Here is a 20,888-nt window from a genome sequence, read left to right on the forward strand (position 1 = left end):
TTGGCTGTTTTTGCATTAATTGCTACTTCTTTAATCATACTGATTAGTGTACATGCTGCATTTGCTTCTCCTGAGGGTTGGTCGGGTAACAAAAATGTTCTATTTTCCGGCTCATCATTATGGTTTGGATTAGTCTTTCTGGTGGGTATCCTTAATTCTCTCATATCCTGAACCTATTTGTTCTATATCCAAAAATGAAATGACCCTCCCTCCCAATTCCATCAGGTTGTGAGACACACAAAAATTCAATATAAGTCCCAAAAATTCAAATAAAGAAAAAAATTAGAAAAATTAGAGAGGTGTCAAACTTTTGTGTTTTTGAATTGTAAAAATATATATAAATGAAAAATATTAAATCAAAATAAATAGATGTAAGCTAATAAAAACCAGTCTCTTGAAACACTAATCAATTTCTTGTACTACCAAGAAGAAGCCACCCCAATGGTATCCTTTCACAATCTTTAGGAGCGAAATAGCCAATTTGAGAACCTAGCTATTTCGATGCCTTCTTAATTAGCGTGGAAATACAATTTCACAAAACCATTGGGTTTACTGATTCAATATTAAAACTCTAACAAGCAGAAAAAGATCAAGATTAATTAATTCTTCATCCTTATCGATTCTGTACTTACGTAAAGAATTCTGGTCATAAATTTCTACTTTTTTGTTGGGTCAAATAATTTTCTACTGTTTGAATAAGTCTCTGTAGTTAATCGCCCATATTCAACTTCAAAAGTTTTGCCCATCAACAGTTGGACAGGCATAATATAAACATGCAGATAAATGACTCTTTGTTTCCGAATCCAGAAAACATTTTCTTTCGCTGGAAAACTCAAGAGTATTCAAGGATTGATCATTTCAAATTAAGATGAGATCGATCGAACTGTTGTGTACATTATCTTACTTTTCAACTCAAGGAATAATTTTTTTATAAATAATGTATTTTTGTAGCATAAGTTATTAATTTCTTAATCTTAATTTGAATATCATATATACAAAAAACTATTCCAATTGAAGACCGTTTAGTCATCCAAATGTATCAATAAAATGAATAGTTCGTTATAAATCTTTTATTCAAATAATTCTTTTTGTTTAGATGATGTTCAAATAAAAATTAAGAAACTAAACGATCACAATATAAAATTTGTAGAATGTGTGCATTCCTCATAGGCGGAACGCAAGGATTATCCATTCTTTTACGTACGTAGACAACTATTGGGTACATGAAACGTGCTTTCTTTTAAATTACAGAACATGACTTGGACTTTAAACTAGGACTTTCAAAGCCAATTTTGTTTACAAATTTTAACCCTTTACTATTCTCATTCTTGTACCAGCAAGAAGAATGTATAACTACTATACTTTGAAGGGTGTCCAAACCTTCGAAAAAACCACCCCAATGGCATCCTTTCACAATCTTTCGGAGCAAAATAGCCAACTTGAGAACCTAGCTATTTCGATGCCTTCTTAATTAGAGTGGAAAGACAATTTCAAAAAGCCACTGGGTTTACCAATTCAATACTAAAACTCTAACAAGAAGAAAAAGATCAAGATTAAATTCTTCATCTTTATCGCTTACTACTTACCTAAAGAATTGTGGTCATAAATTTCTGTTTTTTTGTTGGCTCAAGTAATTTTCTACTGTTTGAACAAGTCTCTATTGCTAATCTTCCATATTCAACTTCAAAAGTTATGCCTTCAACATTTGGACATACATCATATAAACATGCAGATAAATGGCTCTTTGTTTCCTAATGCAGTTAACATTTTCTTTTGCCGGAAAACTCAAGGGTAACTCAAGGATTGATCATTGCAAATTAAAATGAGATTGATCGTATAGTTGTCTACATTATCTTACTTTTCAACTCAAGGAATAATTTGTTTTTATAAATAATGTATTTTCATATATATAGTATAAGTTATTGATTTTTTAATCTTAATTTGAATATCATATATGCAAAAAACTGTTCAAATTGAAGACTGTGTAGTTATCCAAATATGTCAATAAAATGAATAGTTCATTATAAATCTTTTACTTAGTATCAACACTATCGATTGGGTTCATATATTTAAATGACTAAAGGATCTCAAATTCAAATAATTATTTTTGTTTAGATGATCTTCAAATAAAGATTAAGGAACTGAAGGATCACAATATAAAATTTGAAGAGTGTGTGCATTCCTCATAGGCGGAACGCAAGGATTGTCCATTCTTTTACGTACGTACGCAACTTTTGGGTACATGAAACGTGCTTTCTTTTAAACGACAGACCATGACTTGGTCTTTAAACTAGGGCTTTCAAAGTCAATTTTGTTTACAATTTTTAACCCTTTACTATTCTCATGAGCTAGTACGTAGACACCATATCCCTTCCTCCCTTTCTCTATATAAACCCCATGCAATATTCCAGGAGGAGATAACTTAATTATCTCGATCGATATCAAAACTCCCAAGTTATGGCAATGAAATATTCACGATCTTTGCTCTTTGGTGTGCTGCTACTCATTGGCTTTGCATTGACAAATAGCAAAGCAACTCATACAGATCCACCTGTTCATTGCGAATTTCTCAATCGCAGCAGTTTTGAACCAGGGTTTATATTTGGCACAGGTTCCGCAGCTTACCAGGTCTGTATATATATGTATTTTACACACACACACATTTATATATTTCTTTCGGGATTATTTACCATATTTTTGGTGTATTTTATACATGCAGTTAGCATCCATGCATGAATTATAATGTTGACATCTTCCTTGCGTGTGTAGTAGTACTCTTACGTATATGCATGTGTGTATATTTCAGTATGAAGGTGCAGTAAAAGAAGATGGAAGAGGCCCGAGCATATGGGATACCTTCACCCACAAACATCCAGGTCTGTGATTTAATCAATTGGTAATATGAAAACTTTAGCTACTTCATTTCAAAAGGAGTATAAATAGCACCTCATTCTTTTCTTCGTGAGGACAAGTAAACTCCAACCTCTCTAATAACCATGCACTTTGTTGGGAGACGAATAGTACGTGGTCATGTGATATGTACAATATATGTATATACTTCATCAGTGCGCACGCATATAAAGTACTTTGCACATGATATGGATTTCACCATTATGTTTTTGAATAACTACAGAAAAAATCGCTGATGGCAGTAACGGAGACGTCGCTATAGATCAATATCACCGCTATAAGGTCTAAAACCTCATAACTTTGTCTCTTGACCCTTTATACTTGAAGGGCACATGTTAACATATTAAATTGGAGCCTTTATAAAAATAAAATAAAAAGGACAATATATAATGAGATCCTCAATATTTAATTTTAAACTTTTGTCATTTTAGGAAGATGTGGGGATTATGAAGGATATGGAGTTGGATGCTTACAGATTATCTATTTCATGGTCCAGATTATTACCAAGTAAGTTGCTCCACATCCTCATATTTGGTTGGGACCAATGTCAATATTGTGCATAAGAATTATTTTTCCTACAAGAAAATTATTCTCTTTATATACTTTTAACTAAAGTAAAGTGATCGAGTTATCTACTGGTTAACCCTTTTTTTTTCTTGTTTTTTTTTTTCAAATTAGATGGAACATTAAGTGGTGGCGTTAACAGAAAAGGAATTGATTATTACAACAATCTCATCAATGAACTCCTACGCAATGGTTAATCATCCTACCTTAAACAATTATTACATGAATTTTTAGAACATCATTCAATTAGACTTTTAATTTGATTTTACTGATCATGTACTGCAGGTTTAAAGCCGTTTGTAACAATCTTTCATTGGGATGTTCCCCAAGCTTTAGAAGATGAATATGGTGGTTTCTTAAGCCCTCGTATTGTGTAAGTGAACAAAATTTATTTTCTCATTGATAATTTGATAAAATACATACTGATATACGTAACATAAATTTGCATCTACAGCGATCATTTTAAAGACTATGCAGAACTTTGTTATAAGGAATTTGGTGATCGAGTCAAGCACTGGTTCACGGTAAATGAGCCATATACTTTTAGTAGCATGGGTTATGCTGTTGGGACTCTAGCACCGGGACGCTGCTCTTCTTGGCAAAATCTAAACTGCACCGGTGGAGATTCAGCCATTGAACCATACTTGGTGACACACCACATTCTTCTTGCTCATGGAGCAGCTGTAGAATTGTACAAGAATAGATATCAGGTTCAATAACAGTTTCTTTTTTTTTATTTTTTTGGGTCAGCATATTGGCTCCTAATTGAGAATTCTATAAGAATCATTATTATTGAGTTGTAATACAAGAGGGAATACTCTCAGTAGTAAGATAATCTAAAGGTTGTATCTTTTTCTATAACTCCTATTTATTCAACCAAAATTCATATTTTTGGGCAGGCATCTCAGAAAGGCTTGATAGGAATAACATTGGTGACATACTGGTTTGAGCCTGCTTCGAAGTCAAAGCAAGATAAAGATGCTGCCTTACGATCTTTGGATTTTATGTTTGGATGGCAAGTGTCTTAATAAATTATATATAAACTCAATTACACGTTTACTTATGACTTGTAACATTGATGCAACCTAGCTAGCATTACTATTTATATATAATGCTATAATTAGGCTAATATTTGGAATTTTCATGTTTTGTAGGTTTTTGGACCCGTTAACAAGTGGTGACTATCCACACACCATGCGATCAATTGTTGGAAAAAGATTGCCAAAATTCACAAAAGAACAATCCAAGTTGCTAAACGGATCGTTTGATTTTCTTGGAATAAATTATTATACTGCTAGATACGCAACTAGTACACCGAAGAACAATTCACTACAGGCAAGCTTCGTAACAGACCCTCAAGCTGATCTTACAAGTGAGTGCGAAAGGAAACTTACTTTCAATAGCTTAAGTTCTTTGTTCTTCTTGACCTAGTTTGACTTCTTAATTACATTAATTATATTCTAATATTTACACCAATTGTATTCTAATGTTTGTAAATATTGTGGCAGCTGAGCTTAATGGAGTACTTATTGGTCCACAGGTATACATCAAATTTATCATTTTGAGCTATTTGCATTTGGAGGATTAGTTTTTTACCCCAACATTAACGTATTATCTTGAAATGGTGTTGCAGACTGCTTCAGATTGGTTATATGTATATCCAAAAGGAATTCACGATCTTGTGCTCTACACAAAGGAAAAATATAATGATCCACTCATTTATATTACTGAGAATGGTATGTCATACATACTTTTAAGCTTTGATTAAATGCAAAAGTTTCACATATTTATAATGGTGTAAAATGAAACTACCCGTTTTTTTGTTTTGTTTTTTTTTTTTTGGAGGAAAAAACTAAATTTAATTTTTTGTGCAATATTATGTACATAGGTGTATCAGAGTTGAATAATCCAGAACTATCAATTGACGAGGCTCTTCATGATACCAATAGAATTGACTACCACTACCGTCACCTGTGTTACCTTCAAGCGGCGATCAAGTAAGTAGTTATTAACAAATTAATTAAGGCTATATACTGCCTAGCCTTCTTAAGTTATTGTTATTTAATCATTATATTGACCTAATCCATTTGAACATTGGTGTATTTGTGTGCAGAAATGGTGCGAAAGTGAAGGGATACTTTCCATGGACATTGTTGGATGACTTTGAATGGGATTCTGGATACACTGTCCGATTTGGTTTAAACTACGTGGATTATAATGACGGGCTAAAAAGACACCCAAAACTCTCAGCACATTGGTTCAAAAATTTGCTTAAGAAGAATTGAAGGAATTAAAAGAAATTTATTGTTGATTATAAACATTTAAGTGGATAATTGTCCTTTTTATGTATTTGTATTTCAATTCCTTCCGCATTTGTATTTCCTTTCAATAATGTAAGTATTCTTTGAGATTCAATAATTCAATAAAAAGCTAAAAGAGCTGTGAATGCTACAATAAGACCTCTCTATACAAAGGAATAACGTATTTATAGCCGTAAACAGTTTTGGCCCTGGTTTGGGTTGAGGAATAAATAGCACATTCTAATAAGTTATTATTTTTCTTGGTCCTATTGTAAAGAAACTCGCCTCGACATGGTAGTAATTGTTAATAAGTACAATAATAAACAAGGCCACAAAAAAAATAAAAAATAAAAAAATAATAAGAAAAGGTTTTAGATGGACTAAAACATTTCTATACTATTGTTTAGGATGGTTTTCTTTTCTTTTTTTTCTTTTTTTTTTTTTTTTTTTTTGGAGTTGATACCACACCTTGGAGCTTTTGGGTACGTATGTAAAACCTTGTTAATATCTTCTTGTTGAAGTCAAAATATTTCTAGCTCCTCAGGATTATCTTCGTCCCCTTCTTGCCTAATTGTATTAGTGATTATTTTTTCAATTAAAGCGTGCTCAACTTTTTGCACAACTTAACACAAATGTTTTCAGTTAGCTGGCTTTGCATATGACCTTGGGTGACATGACAAATTTGATAGAAGAAAAGAAAAAGTATACGCTTGAACTGGTCTAAGGTTGGATTGTACGTATTTGTCAAATTTACTTAGAAGAATTAAAGAGTTTTAAAACTTTTGCAATATATTACAAACATCTGTTTTTTATTCTTTGTTGAACATAAGGATGCTAATAGATATTAATATATTCCGCCTGTTTAACAAAGTTTTAAAATTCACGGCATCGCGCGGGCTTAATTGCTTGTAAGAAACTATTTACAAACGTTGATGCACAAAATCAGTGAGACTTTGGAACGACGTAAAGTGTCGAGTTTGTAACCATCGCAATGTTGCTCCATCACCTAGTGAGGATCATATGTAAAGAGATGGAGGTAGGGAAGCAACAAAGATGTACGTGGTTCACCTTCAATGGGGCTACATCCACGAGAGTGGAGGAGTCCTCATTAATAGTGAAGATTTTACACAAGACATAAGTTTAAGCATAATCATCATTAGTGAGTTCTAATGACGAGTTTATGCACAATAATGACATTAGGAATTAATTGTTCGGGAACGGTCTCCTTGTATAGTTGATGAGGGTCTTCGGCTCCCGTCCACGATTGATGTGGGACTCTAGGAGTTTTATTTTTAGGTTGACGCTTGTCGTGTTGTGATTGGTCTCTTGATTGGAGAAAAACACATGTGCTTCGGCAAGGGTGCCTCCACATGAAGTCTTCAGTGGGTTCTTGAAGGTATAAGGTTGACCGGTGCTTAGTAGTTTCGAGGGTGGTGAACTACGGAACAAACAGTGGTCCCCCAAGTTCACGAGTGAGGAAAGCTTCTCGGTTGGAAACTTGCAAAACCCAAATTGGTGAGTACTCATGAAACTTTCGAGTACTAAAGTGTATTAGCATATATTAGGAGTCCACCAAATCTCCTATCGATGAGGATTACCAAAGGAGGTGTCTTATATTTCCCGAGCCAATGAAGAAAATAGACTTTAAAAATTCTTTCCTCTTTTTTTGGATGTAGCCCAAGTACATTTTTTTTTTCTTAAGCCGAATTCCTTCTTTTTTTTTTTGTTGAGAAAAGAAAATCTTATTGAAGTTTTTTCATTTGTGTATATAACTTGAGTGGTTGAAGCTTTTTCCTTTGGACAAATGGCTTGAAGGGTTGATGTTTTTTCCTTTGGGCACATAGCTTGAGTGGCTGAAACTTTTTCCCTTAGACACGTAGCTTCAGTGGCTAAAGATTTTTCTTCTGGGCGCATAGCTTGGCTGAAGTTTTTTCCTTTGGCCACGTTGTTTGAGTGGTTGAAGCTTTTTCCTTTGGGTGCATAGCTTGAGTGGATGAAGCTTTTTCCTTTGGGTGCATAGCTTGAGTGGTTGAAACTTTTCTCCTTTGGACACTTAGCTTGAGTGGTTGAAGCTTTTTCCCTTAAGCACATAGCTTCAGTGGTTGAAGCTTTTTTCTGTGGACACTTAGGTTGAAAGATAGAAGTTTCCATTTACCATTGTTGGCAAGTAAAGTTAAGATATAATACTTGCAAGTTGTCATGGTGGCTACATAGGTTATTGAAGTTTGCGACTTCGAAGTTCTTGTAAATGTTGGAGTAGAAAATGCCTGAGGTTTTTAGAAAGCCTATAAATGAGTTTCCTTCAAACCATATCCATGGCAACCCAACTAATTTATTGAAGCTACAATGTTTGACCTCCATGTCTAGTTGAAGGAGATGTTAATAATGCTTCATACTGCATGGTGCAAATTAAGCCACTGAAGAGTTGAAGCATATGTGTTGCTTGAAGCCTTCTGGAAGCTATACAAATTGATTGACCTCCTAAATGTGTTATTCCCCCTACGCAGTGCCTTTATATATAATAAGAAGGTTGGAAAGAAATCATTCTCCTCCAAGGAATATAAGTCCCAATAGGAAAGAATAACTAGAATAAAATCTAATTTAAGATTTACACAATCACACTTAAATAACAAGTTTATAACACTCCACCTCGAGTGTGTAAATCCTCAAGTAGATTCGGCATCATGTGTTGTTGAGGAAGTCGACTCGTCGTCACTGATTCTAGGAACACGGTAGTCTCAATATGGTAGGAACTTGCATAAGGAAATAAGTCTCACAAAAAATCCTAAGCCTATGGTAAAAATCCGAGTAAGGACAAAATAGTTAAAGAAAAATTTGTGAGCAATGCAAAGTCAAATGAAATGTCTACAGGACGTCATTAGGGATATAACCAACCCAAGATGAGAGCCTCGTCAAAACCTTGTCAGGTAGCAAAACCCCAGTGGGAAAAATGCTTCTAATCGTAGGGAAAAATAGTACATTAAGATCAAGCAAGTATACTTCAGGATACTCCCCTGAGTTTGACATAATTCCAAAGGGAACTAACAATGTTACAACTCAGAAAGTTTACGCATACCAATCCTTGAACAAGCTTCTGAAACGTCGCCTTTGGTTGTGATTTGGTGAAGAGGTCAACCACAGCTTGGAGCTGATACCACAGCTTGGAGCTTGCAGGTACGTATGTAAAACCTTGTCAATAACTTCTTGTTGAAATCAAAATTTTTCTAGATCCTCGGGATTATCTCCTTCCCCTTCTTGCCTAATTGTATTAGTGATTATTTTTTCAATTAAAGCGTACTCAACTTTTGTACAATTTAATACAAATGTTTTCAGTTAGCTGGCTTTGCATATGACCTTGGGTGACATGATAAATTTGATACAAGAAAAGAAAAAGTATACGCTTGAATTGGTCGAAGATTGGATTGTACGTATTTATCAAATTTACCTAGAAGAATTAAAGAGTTTTAAAACTTTTGCTATATATTACAAACATCTATTTTTTATTCTTTGTTGAACATAAGGATGCTAATAGATTTTAATATATTCCGCCTGTTTCACACAGTTTTAAAACTCACAGCATCACGCAGGCTCACTTGCTTGTAAGAAACTATTTGCAAATGTTGATGCACAAAATCAGTGAGACTTTGGGACGATGTAAAGTGTGAAGTTTGTAACTGTGATATCCCGTCCCTAAAATTATGATTTTATTTTATTCTTGACGTATTTCAAAGATTTGATTGGGACTAGTTCTTTATTTCTCCAAATTTGAGAAAAACAAAGTGAGGGTTACTTTAGTCATTTCCAATTTTCTTGACCTTTTCAGTCAACTCTTGAATTGGTTAGGTAGAGTTCGATTCCATGAGCGCGTAGGCGTAAACAGATCTTATTTCCAAGTCCGAACGGAGAAGTTAGAGTCGTTTAAAGTTGGTGGCATTTTGGTAATATTACCAAAATGCTATAAATGGGAGGAAAACCTCCAGAAAAGGAGGGGTTTTCAGAAAATGGGAGATGGAAACTGCACTAACCCGTTTTAGGGGGAAATTTGACCCATAAACCCACCAAACTTGACCCGCTTGTATCTTTTTCATCCGAGCTCCGTTTTGGATGATTTTGGTGTCCATGGAAAGCTCTTGACGAGCCCTACATCTCTGTGATGTTAGATTTTCCCATTTCTTTTCCATATTTGCAGTTCAAGGTCGCAAAGTCCACGACTTTTCCGGCGGTTTTATCATTTTTCCGGCGATTCCGGCAACGATTTTCTTCGAGTGAGGTATGAAACTTCATCTACTCTTCATAATCTTCAAGTGGGTATGCTTAGTTTGTGCTTTCGTATTTCATTTTAAAGTTGGGTGTTTAGAACCCTAGAAATCCGGTTTTCTCCGGTGAAATTGGACGGTTTCCGATTAGAATTTAGCGTCGGCCTAGTTGTGAAAAGTGTTTCCCTTGTTGAGCTCTAGCTACCACGTAAATTTGAGCTAATCTAGTTAATGTTGAAATTCGGGGTTTGTAAACCCTCCATCTTGACTTCCACAGCGTGTGGCGGTGCGTGGGATCGTTCACAAGTGTTATCTAGGTTTCAAATACCTTCTAGTGACCATGTGAACCTATGTCTAGCTTGGTTTCCAAAGATTCAATTGTTTGGTGTGGTGATCAATTTGGACCGCCACTTGTTTGTGTGATTGTCGACAATTCGACCATTGGATCAAAATGAAACTTTAGTATGTTATCCTCGAAGCATAATGTGGACTTTGGGAAGTTATGGATCGTAAATCTGATTTGCGGATTGTTGTGGACCCCATCGTTGACCGAGAATTGATTTATGGTCAACATGTCTCGGAATGTTCTAAATAATAAAATTAGTACTATGGGAGACTTAAGTGAAGTCTAATGGGCCTACATTGGTTAGAGAGTGACTTGAACATATGTGATATGGTTATTACCTTGATTTCTTATATTGGTATCATCGGTGAATTTGACTTGGTCTTATAATGTGATTCTATTGAAATGTGATTATATATATATTTGTATATATTTAGCCATAGACCTATGTTTATCATGTTGTGTATTGATGATGATCCTGGTATATGAATTGACGTGCATATTCGAAAGGTGTTTGATGTACATAGATGGTATGTTATGATGAAATGTGAGTGACTTTAATATATGTGAACATGAAATGGTTTTATAATCATTTTTCCTATAAATTGTTAATTTTCATATTTAGCCAATGATGTTGTTATATGAAGTGGGATTTGACGTGTATATTGGAAATATGGTTTGTTTTGTTTGATTGGCTTGATTTGATGAAGGTGAGGGCTAGTGGTGGACCGTTAACCCATTGTCATGGGGTTTGTTGCTTTGAAACATGTGTCAATGCTCGTTTCATTATTTCTTTTCTTGTTTCGTGGAGCCTTTATAACTTGAGCAACTTGATTCATGTGTTGTTTCATTAATTGGTGGTTATGCAATGTACTCCACGATTCCGTTGAGTGATGGTCCGGAATCGTATCCTGGTTTGGATTCCGTTGAGTGATGGTCCGGAATCCTTCCTACTCCACTCTGCAATTCCGTTGAGTGATGGTCAGGAATCGTATCTTGGTTTGGGTTCCGTTGAGTGATGGTCCGGAATCCCTCTTACTCCGCGATCCCGTTGAGTGATGGTCCGGGATTGTATCCACATTAGTTCATTGAGTTTAGTTTGAGATGGTTGCAAAGGTGTAGGCTTTGGATGAACAGTGTCACCCTAATTTTACTTTCATTGTGTGTATGTGAATATGGGTGTGAGATGTTATGGTTGTTTGAAATGAACTTTTGGATGTCTGGGTGACTCCCTCAGAGTTTTCAAAAGTAGGGTATTGATTTCTTATGAAAGATTTATATTCAAGGTTTATAAATTATGATTGATGGCTAGTTTTATTATTGTATCACATGCTTATTTTATTGTCCCTCACTCGAGCCTCTCAGCTTGTTTGGGTGCCTAATTTGCCAATGCACCAATTCCATAATATTTGGCATTGACTTTACATATGACAGGTCTGGGTAGATTATGAGAAACCGCTTGATATTTTGGTTCCGTTGAGTGGTCCGGAACCCAATGTTGTTGGATTCCGTTGAGTGGTCCGGAATCCTTGCTCTTGTTCATTCCGTAAGGTGATCTTAGAATCCTAAATTCGAGTAGATGGGAATTACCCACAATAGATATTGTGAAAATAAATTATAATTACCATGTTATTATTCTTAACCCAAATTGGGAATTATGTAGAGTTCTTTAATTAAATTCGTGAAATGATATGTTATCTCACTGATTGATTAACGTAATTAAATATTAATATTGTGCTTCGTAATTCCTTGATATGTTACAAGCTATGGATCGGAATATAATGTTGGAAGCATAGTGATTGGTATGATGAAGTGAAATGTGATTTAACTTGGGTATTGGAAATGGTTATGACACATGATTATAATGCATATTGAATTGCTTGCGAGATGTGAGGTCTAGTAATGGACTGATAAGCCATTGTGATATGGAATTGTTGCTCAAGATTGTTTCATTGATTTTTTTGGGAATTGAGTAACTTGAATCATGTTTTGTTCCTTCGAGCCGTTGTTATGTTTCTTGGACTTCTGTTCAGTTCTGTGTGTGGTCTGGAACTGAGTTCGGCTTGGATTCCGTTGAGTGATGGTCCGAAATCATATCTCGATTTGGATCCCGTTGAGTGATGGTCCGGAATCCCCTTTGATGCCTTGATTTCGTTGGGTGGTTCAAAATTTCCCTTTTTCAAAGATGTAGTCTTTGGTCGAACTGTGTCACTCTAGCCCACGTGTTTCGACGTGTTGTATGTGTTATTGATGATGTGATGGTTGGCATTATTAATTGACGGGATTGTGGAATGACGTTGGATATGAGTGTGGTTATCATGAGGATTTTAGTTGATTAATATTTCTAGAGAATCATGTGTACTTTGTTAATTCTTAACTATGTTACACACTATGAAATGCGATTTTATGTGGAAAACGTGATGAATTACGTGATGGATGAAGTGGAAAGGTTAATCGTCATGTGGGATTGTTATGTTGGATATCATGGTTATTGTTATGATTAGACTTGTTGATAAATGTGGCTAGAGAATGATATTGTGCTTCGTTGGTTCTTTGAAGTGATATATGTTGTGAATTGCGGTATCATGTTGCGACATAATGATTTATATATAGTTGGAAGGGAAATCATGTTTTTCAGATGGGTTTGTTATGTAACCCTGAGTCTAGTATTTTCATGCTTGTCAAGTTCTATTGATTGATTGAGAAATGTTATACCTTTCGACTTAATCGGACTGTGTTATATGTCAATTATTGTGCGTGACGAACTACGAATGGCTTGATCCCTGTTTAGGGTACGTAGGCAGTCTAACAGGGAGGTTAGATGCAGCCATAAAACATATGAAAAATAACTATGCGATTCGATTTTTGGGTTGTGCTTGCCCATATCCCGGAGGTGGGATATGATAGATACGGATTTTTGGTGACGTCACGTGTCAATTCTGGACGTATGTCAGGATTGGGGCGTGAAAGTAACCATCGCAAGGTTGCTCCATCACCTAGTGAGGATAATATGCAAAGAGATGGAGGTAGGTAAGCAACACAAGATGTACATGGTTCACCTTAAATTGGGCTACACCAACGAGGGTGGAGGAGTCCTCATTAATAATGAAGATTTTACACAAGACATAAGTTTAAGCATAATCATCATTACTAAGTTCTAATGATGAGTTTATGCACAATAATGATATTAGGAATTAATTGTTCGAGAACGGTCTCCTTGTATAGTTGATGAGGGTATTCGGCTCCCATCCACGATTGATGTGAGACTCTAGGAGTTTTATTTTTAGGTTGACGCTTGTCGTGTTGTAATTGGTTTCTTGATTGGAGAAAAACTCATGTGCTTCAGCAAGGGTGCCTCCACATCAACTCTTCGGTGGATCCTTGAAGGTATAAGGTTGACCGATTCTTTGTAGTTTCGAGGGTGGTGAACTACAGAACAAACAGTGGTCCCCCAAGTTCACGAGTGAGGAAAGCTTCTGGGTTGGAGACTTGCAAAACCCAAATTGGTGAGTACTCATGAAACTGTCGAGTACTAAAGTGTATTATAATATATTAGGTGTCCCCCAAATCTCCTATTGATGAGGATTACTGAAGAAGGTGTCTTATGTTTCCCGAGCCAATGAAGAAAAAAGACTTTAAAAATTCTTTCCTCTTTTTTTTTTGGATGTAGCCCAAGTACATATTTTTTTTTTTCTTAAGCCCAATTCCTTCTTTCTTTCTTTTTTTGAGAAAAGAAAATCTGATTGAAGTTTTTTCATTTGTGTATATAACTTGAGTGGTTGAAGCTTTTTCCTTTGGACAAATGGCTTGAATGGTTGAAGTTTTTTCCTTTAGGCACATAGCTTGAGTGGCTGAAATTAATTAAAAATAGAATTTAACCAAATTAATCAGCAAATCATTTTGGAACAAAAATCAATTGCAGAAAAATGAAGAAAATGACTTATAGTTGAATCAGTTCAATATTTCAATATTCCAACAAAAAATTGTCAAAATAAGCAAATTAGAAATTGAAACGAAAGAAAACTCACCTTTTGTTGGTGAAGAGTGCTTGAACCAGAGGAGATGAAGAGGATAGATGGGTCTGTGCTCGAACCAGATGAGAGCGAGAGGAGAGAGCGCAAGAGAAATAGGGAAAGGTGGAAATTGAATGAAGCATAGGAGAAAGGATAATATTGTCAGCTTGGGGTGGGCAAAGGGGTAGAGGAACCACAGGTTGGGACGGGTAATGTAGGTTTGGGGCGGGTACGGACCGGTTCCAAATATTGTAGAAACTAAACGGGTCGGGAAGGTACGGGGCGTTGTCAAATACGGGGCAGGCCGGGTCTTAATCCTTAGAAAAATGGGGTCCCAGACCGACCCATTTCTAATAATAATGAACGGTGTAGATTAAATGATACTCTATCATCTAATCTCAAGCGTTAATTCCTACCCTAGTGGATGTCCCGTGTGTCCAGGTTTCCACTTCGAGATTCAGTCACTCACTCTAATCTCCATCGTCTTCTCGAACTCCATCTCTCTCCTCTCCTACTTGAGTGCCAACACTTGCTTATGAACCTGCTAGGTAGCCGATTTGGGTCACTAGAGCTTTGGCAAGGTTGAAGATGTTCTGCTGGACGGCTTCCACTTAGGCCATGAGGTCGTGGATGAGTCAAACTCCGTTTTCCTGCGAGTCAACAATAAGGGCTGGGCGGGTTGATGATGACTCGGCAGTGGCGAGGAGGGCGATTGGTTATTGTGGTTATGGAATGGAGAAGGCGGCTGGGTGGTTGAAGAATAGTTCAGAGGGAGAAGGCCCGAATGAGGATTTGAGACACTTTGGCTTTCGCGACGTAGAATCGAGGCAGGTTTGGGTGAACACGGCGTTTCCGGGGATAGATTTGAAGTCGTAGTAGCTGGAAGAAGAGTGTAGAGGGCGAAGAGGTTGGTAGTGATGACAGAGAAAACCCATAAAGTATGGTGTTTAATCAGAGCTTCTGCTTCTGCTTTTCCATTGTTTTCTTCTTCCTTTTTCTAGGTCTTCATGCTTCTTCTTCCTCTCCAACTTTCATTTCAAGTACTGCCAAATTTAACATCTAAAATTCTATATATGTATTTATATGTTGTATATTGCTGGGTTTTGATTCAAATAAGCTTAGATTCAACAAAGCTGTGAACTTTTTTATTTCTGTTTGTGTGGCTGCAGATGGTGCCTTTGAATCTCAAGCTTTTATCAGCCGGCACTTGTTGCAAACCAAGAAAGGTTATTTCATTCACACCCTTTTCTGGAGGGTTTTGATTTAATTTGGTGAAGGAATAGAGCTGATTCTAACCCTAGACAATTTCTAGATCTTCTTTGCAGAATCCGGTGAAGCTCCAGCGATGTCAAAGATATGGAGGATAAGCGAGCAAGTTCGGGAGGCGATCTAAACCAGCAAAAAAAGGGCAAAAAAAAAAAAAAAAAAAAAAAAAAAAAAAAAAGAAGAGGACCCGTGGACCCGTCCCGAACCGGCCCATTTCCTTTTTTTTCCTCGTGTTGCACAACACCAAAATATCATGTGCATTCTCCACACCTCCAATTCTCCATTTGCAAAAAATCTACAAAAAGAAAGTCTTGATCAATTTTTATGTTGTTTGCCTCATTCGTCTTGTGAAAAGACATTAAAATTTGTTATTGATTCCTGCAAACAGAAAGTTAAGCGAGTAAATATATAATATAATTAGCATTTATGACATCAATTACACATCTATATTTGTTTTTATGTATTTGTAGTTGTCATATATGACATGTCATCTCGTCCAAAATTTCAGAAGTTGAAAATGAAAATTTGGTTCCATTTACTATATCCTATGAGAGGCATAAGGAAAAATGAGAATTGAAATTAATATGTTAGAAAAGGAATAGGAGATAAATAAAGTTGACAAACTAAGAATTCTTTCAAAGTAAGGCAATATATTGGTGTACTAAATCTCTTATATAGCTTGAAAATGTTGTTTTGAATCAATACAAACATTGACATATCTCTACATTTATGTTTAAAAAGTAATTTTGAATTTTCAAGCTCAACTTTAATGAAGTAGACAAGTCATATGTTGTGAAAACCCTCATTTAAATTACTGTTAAATAGTATGATTATTTTTTTTAGTATGTGTAACTTGTTTTAATTGTTAATTCCCCTTACAATCTATTTGTGCATGTTATTATTGAGTTTTATAAGATTATTAATATTAGCTAAAGGCCATTAAAAGCAATAAAACAAAACAAACGGGGAAGCTAAAATGGACAATTAGTTGTCCCATGCCCAACAACCTCAAACCTCAACCATTCCTATATTATATTTTAATATGTTTCCAGCTTACTTTCCCTCTCTCTCAACTATTCTCTATTCCTCTCATCTCTTGTGGACACGAAGGACAAATATAAAAACTAACCTTTTAAGGTATTCTTAAATTCCCATCATTATCAAAACTTTATTTCAGAGCGAGTTAAGCGTGCCATTGGAATTAGAGATATAAAGCAAGAGGTGGTAGTCTATAGCTAGATGTCTTCCAATTTGGATTTTAGCCTAGGATCAGATCCTCTCCTGATCTTAAAAAAACTAAGCTTGCTGAGCACGAAATCGTGATCGTTGAAATTTAATCTAACTGCTACAAACAAGGAAATCTTATAAAGTTATAATAATTATGACCGTTGGATCAAATTTCAACGATCACGATTACCTACTCAGCATGATCAATTTTTAAGAATCAGGAGAGGATCCTGATCCGCCTAGCCTGCTCATTCATCCTCTCTGATTAGTTGAGTAATCTAGCTTATTAGGTATAGCTGGAAGGTCTAGGCTTAGGTGATAATGATTTCTTTCCTTCCTATAAACAGCCACCTTAAAAGCCCCAATTTTAGTTTTCCCTAATTTGAGTTCCTAGGTATTTTGAGAAGAAAGTCTTAGCTCTGTTTTTGTAAGTCTAAAAGCTTTAAGCGTAGATTTTATTACAGCTTTTTGGGTACTTACAAACTGTAAGCTTGCATTCTAATTCTAGTTTTGTTTATTTGTTTGATGGAGTTCGAAATAGGATTCAGCAAAGCTTTCAGAGAAGTTAGTTTGAGTGAACTAGTAAGGGGGTTCTAGAAAACCTTCTATCTATATTGTGAAGCTAAAAATAATCACAATGTGACACGTGGATTTTTGGGTAAAAGAGGATAAAAATATCCTTGAGGCATATCGGGATTCGTACGTGCGAACAGTGAACAATCATCTGTCAATCAAGTCAAAAGTGTCCAAAATAGGTAACCAATTCAAAGATATTCTCATCCATTCTCATCTTAGGTAATTATTTTATAACCTACATAACATTCCATTTAAGTGGAGGTTAATTGGCTAATTAATGGATTAATTCCTAATTAATCCATTAATCACCAATTAAATCACTCATTACACCCCCAAAAATACCCGAGGGTCGGCCACCCTTTCTTCCAAAGAAGATCGGCCATGCCCTATATATTGGCTCCCATTTTCACCAAAATGGAGGACTCTTGCTAAAATTCTCCAAAACTCTCAAACATTTTTCTCTCTATATTCTAACTTTGGCATCTGAAGTTCTTCGGCCAAATCCCCCTCATTCATCGTGAGCATGTGAGGCTCTTGGCCTTGACCTAAGGTGTTATTTGTTTTGTAGGTGCAATTTTGTTCAAGATCAAGGAGGAAGAAATTTGCATCCCCAAATTGGTGCTTTCATTGAGAGCTAAGATCCATACTCGTAGAAGACTCTCGCATAAAAAGGTTTTTCTCTATTTTCTAGTCCATTTGAATATTTTTCATACGTTCTTATTATTAGAATTTTTTATTTGCGAAGGTTCTTTGATAAAACGTATAAGAAAAATATAATGGCTAGAAATTTAGAAAATTCCACAAGAGAAAATTCCAATACTCAAGAAATGGGACCGCGGAGATCCACGAGGTAAAATGCGGTCATAAGCGGGGTGGCACCACCACTACGAGGTTCCACCATGGCCCAAGCCGTGTCATCCAAGCTTACACAGGCCCAAGCCCAAGCCTCGCATTTGCATGCATCACGCATTGAACAGTCTGCGCCCGTGATCCAGCCTGCTCCTGTAGCCCAGCCTGCTCTCGTGATCGAGCCTGCTCCCGCAACATAACCTGCTCCCACCGAGCAGCCACTCCCGTGGCCCAGCTTGTTCCCACCGAGCAGCCCACTCTCATGGCACAGCCTGCTCCCGCTGAGCAACCCACTTCCGTGGCCCAGCTTGCTCGCGTGGCCTTCCTAGCAGCCCAAATCGGTCTAAGATTAGTTCAGCCGTCCCTGCTCCAAATTTTCGAACCGATGATTGAAACCGGGAGCATTTTCACCACATTTTTCTACGGATTTGACATTTCCCAACTCAAATCTCATGCCCAGAATCAACCACACTTCCACTGCTCAAGGAGATACATTCCTTCCAAACTCTTCCAACCCAAATAGAAAACAACACTTGTCTTAACAAGTCATAGAGTTGACGAGCGCCCTCGCATAACAGACGACCTTGGTGAACCAGCTCTTGCAACACACCGAGATACAACGTGCCCCAGACGAGGTGTCCCAAAGTAGGACAAGGGCAGACGAAGAACCTCTCCAGCAGCATCCCGGTAAGCAGCCACTCGACCAGCCATGAATCGAGCGTTCGGGCAATGTACACTCCCGATTGGGCCCCTGAGATAGCATATACTCCCGTCCTAGCACGCGGAGGAGCGTGCACTCTCGACTAGGCCCACGAACGAGCATACATTCACGGTTAGGGTCACATTCCGATAGTCAACATGAGCAACCTTCCAGACGAAGTGTTCATTCATGACTAAGCCCGCAAGAAGCATCCTCCACCTCACATCGGAGTAAGTAGAATGACGGACGAAGAGAAACAATCACTCAATCCGGCTCAAGTTCAACCGGTAGCCTGCAAAGAACTCAATCGCCTACTAGGAATGTACCACACTCACCGCATCTGCGGCATAAACAAGCCAAACACATGAGAGAACAGCCTAGACTAGCAAGTCACGGCTGGGGGCAGCCGAGAGCTCCATTACCCCAATAAAGACAAATCCAGGAAGAAGTAGAGAGACTCTTGACTAAGCGATTGTGTGATTTCCAACGCAAAAAGGTCACTGACGAGGCACTACAACGGAACATGACCAACATAAGCAGGTCACCCTTCACGGATGAGATCGAGCAGGCAGAGCCTCCACGCGAGTTCAGCATGTCATATTTCACATCGTTCAAAGGGGATGAAGACCCTGAGAGACATTTAAAGAATTACCGAAGCGCAATGATCCTCTATCAAAACAACGACGATCTCATGTGCAAGATATTCGCCACCACTCTACAAGGCGAGGCGCAAGATTGGTTCTACACCCTGCCACCATAATCCATTCGGAGTTTCTACGAACTTTCTTTGGTTTTCACCAAAGAATATTCATCATATCGTTCGATCAAAAAGAAGTCCGACCATTTGTTTAACGTCAAGAAGAACACAAAAGAGTCGTTTCGTGACCATGTGAAGAGGTTCAAAGTAGAGAAGGCAAGGATAGTTGGATGCAACAACTTAATAGCTAGAGCAGCCTTACAAAAAGAACTTCTGGCAGACCATCCGCTATTTGAAAAATTAATCATGAAAGAAGATTTAACTCTGGCAGACTTTTTCGCTCTAGCAGAGAAGTATGCACTTTGGGACGAAGCTCGCCAATGCACATTCAAGGACTTGAAGAAGTACACGACATCACCTCCCTACTATCCAAACCGGAAACAGAGGAAGACTGATTCACATGTTTGATGGTATCTGAAGTAGCAATAAGCACTACCATCATACAAGAAGAGCTGGGGGCCCTACTACCTGTATTTCATTGTTCAAAAGCTCCCTTTGATGCTATCAGAAATTCAAAAGCTAACTTTGGTGAAACTTGTTGCAACCCGAAAGCTTAAGTTTTACCTTCAAACGCACTCAGTCATCCTCATGACGCATTATTCCGCCCAATCCAAACACGCGACGATAAAGGCGTAGACCCTGGTGGATGCAAAGTTTTCTGACGAATGCAACAACTCGGCCCAAAAGACACGCCAAGGGTAGACGAACACTGAAAGGACACACTCGGAAGCAAGTTTTGTCCTCGTTGTCCCAAAAGATTCTACATAGGAGCAACATATACCGGCAGTTGAGCACTACCTCCTCCTGCGCGTCACACGGCCCTAGCCGACCCTTGCTCCATAAATTAGCTCTAGAATGGTCCAATACCGACAGTTGAGCATCTCCTGCTACATGTAACATGGCCCCAACTCCACGACCCCTTACCATGCACCAAGACGCTAAGAAGTTAATACAAAAGTACGACCGCTGCCAGCGCTACATGCCGATACCAGCACTGCCTGTCAGCAAGCTACACCCGCATACAAGTCCTTGGCCATTCATACAATAGGCAATCGACCTGGTAGGACTTATGTCGCCTGCTACTGGGGGCAGAGGCATGATCATGGCAACCGACTACTTCACCAAAT

General features: G+C 37.3%; 2 protein-coding genes across 2 annotated transcripts; both read left to right on the plus strand.

Annotated features, from left to right (window-relative positions):
- Nucleotides 1-2,821: 2,821 nt before the first annotated feature.
- LOC137726082 (beta-glucosidase 12-like) lies at nucleotides 2,822-5,902 on the plus strand. The gene is made up of 12 exons (XM_068464946.1): nucleotides 2,822-2,876; nucleotides 3,134-3,192; nucleotides 3,342-3,417; nucleotides 3,589-3,666; nucleotides 3,760-3,847; nucleotides 3,929-4,184; nucleotides 4,374-4,489; nucleotides 4,629-4,846; nucleotides 4,983-5,014; nucleotides 5,108-5,210; nucleotides 5,363-5,471; nucleotides 5,588-5,902. The coding sequence occupies exons 3-12, from the start codon at nucleotides 3,357-3,359 to the stop codon at nucleotides 5,757-5,759; spliced, it is 1,233 nt and encodes a 410-aa protein (XP_068321047.1). The 5' UTR covers nucleotides 2,822-2,876; nucleotides 3,134-3,192; nucleotides 3,342-3,356; the 3' UTR covers nucleotides 5,760-5,902.
- Nucleotides 5,903-19,527: 13,625 nt separating this feature from the next.
- LOC137724920 (uncharacterized) lies at nucleotides 19,528-20,169 on the plus strand. Its single transcript, XM_068463563.1, has 2 exons — nucleotides 19,528-19,726; nucleotides 19,808-20,169. The coding sequence occupies exons 1-2, from the start codon at nucleotides 19,528-19,530 to the stop codon at nucleotides 20,167-20,169; spliced, it is 561 nt and encodes a 186-aa protein (XP_068319664.1).
- Nucleotides 20,170-20,888: the final 719 nt, after the last annotated feature.

Source organism: Pyrus communis, chromosome 2 (genome assembly GCF_963583255.1).
Source record: "Pyrus communis chromosome 2, drPyrComm1.1, whole genome shotgun sequence".
Classification (NCBI taxonomy): domain Eukaryota; kingdom Viridiplantae; phylum Streptophyta; class Magnoliopsida; order Rosales; family Rosaceae; genus Pyrus; species Pyrus communis.

What these genes read in the sequence shown, in the direction of transcription:
- LOC137724920 (XM_068463563.1), top strand. Translation starts at nt 19,528, where the DNA reads ATGACCAACATAAGCAGGTCACCCTTCACGGATGAGATCGAGCAGGCA. An exon ending in ATTCGCCACCACTCTACAAG is followed by an intron (nt 19,727 to 19,807) that starts GCGAGGCGCAAG and finishes TTTTCACCAAAG; the next exon opens with AATATTCATCATATCGTTCG.
- LOC137726082 (XM_068464946.1), top strand. Translation starts at nt 3,357, where the DNA reads ATGAAGGATATGGAGTTGGATGCTTACAGATTATCTATTTCATGGTCC. An exon ending in TTGGATTTTATGTTTGGATG is followed by an intron (nt 4,490 to 4,628) that starts GCAAGTGTCTTA and finishes CATGTTTTGTAG; the next exon opens with GTTTTTGGACCCGTTAACAA. An exon ending in CCCTCAAGCTGATCTTACAA is followed by an intron (nt 4,847 to 4,982) that starts GTGAGTGCGAAA and finishes ATATTGTGGCAG; the next exon opens with CTGAGCTTAATGGAGTACTT.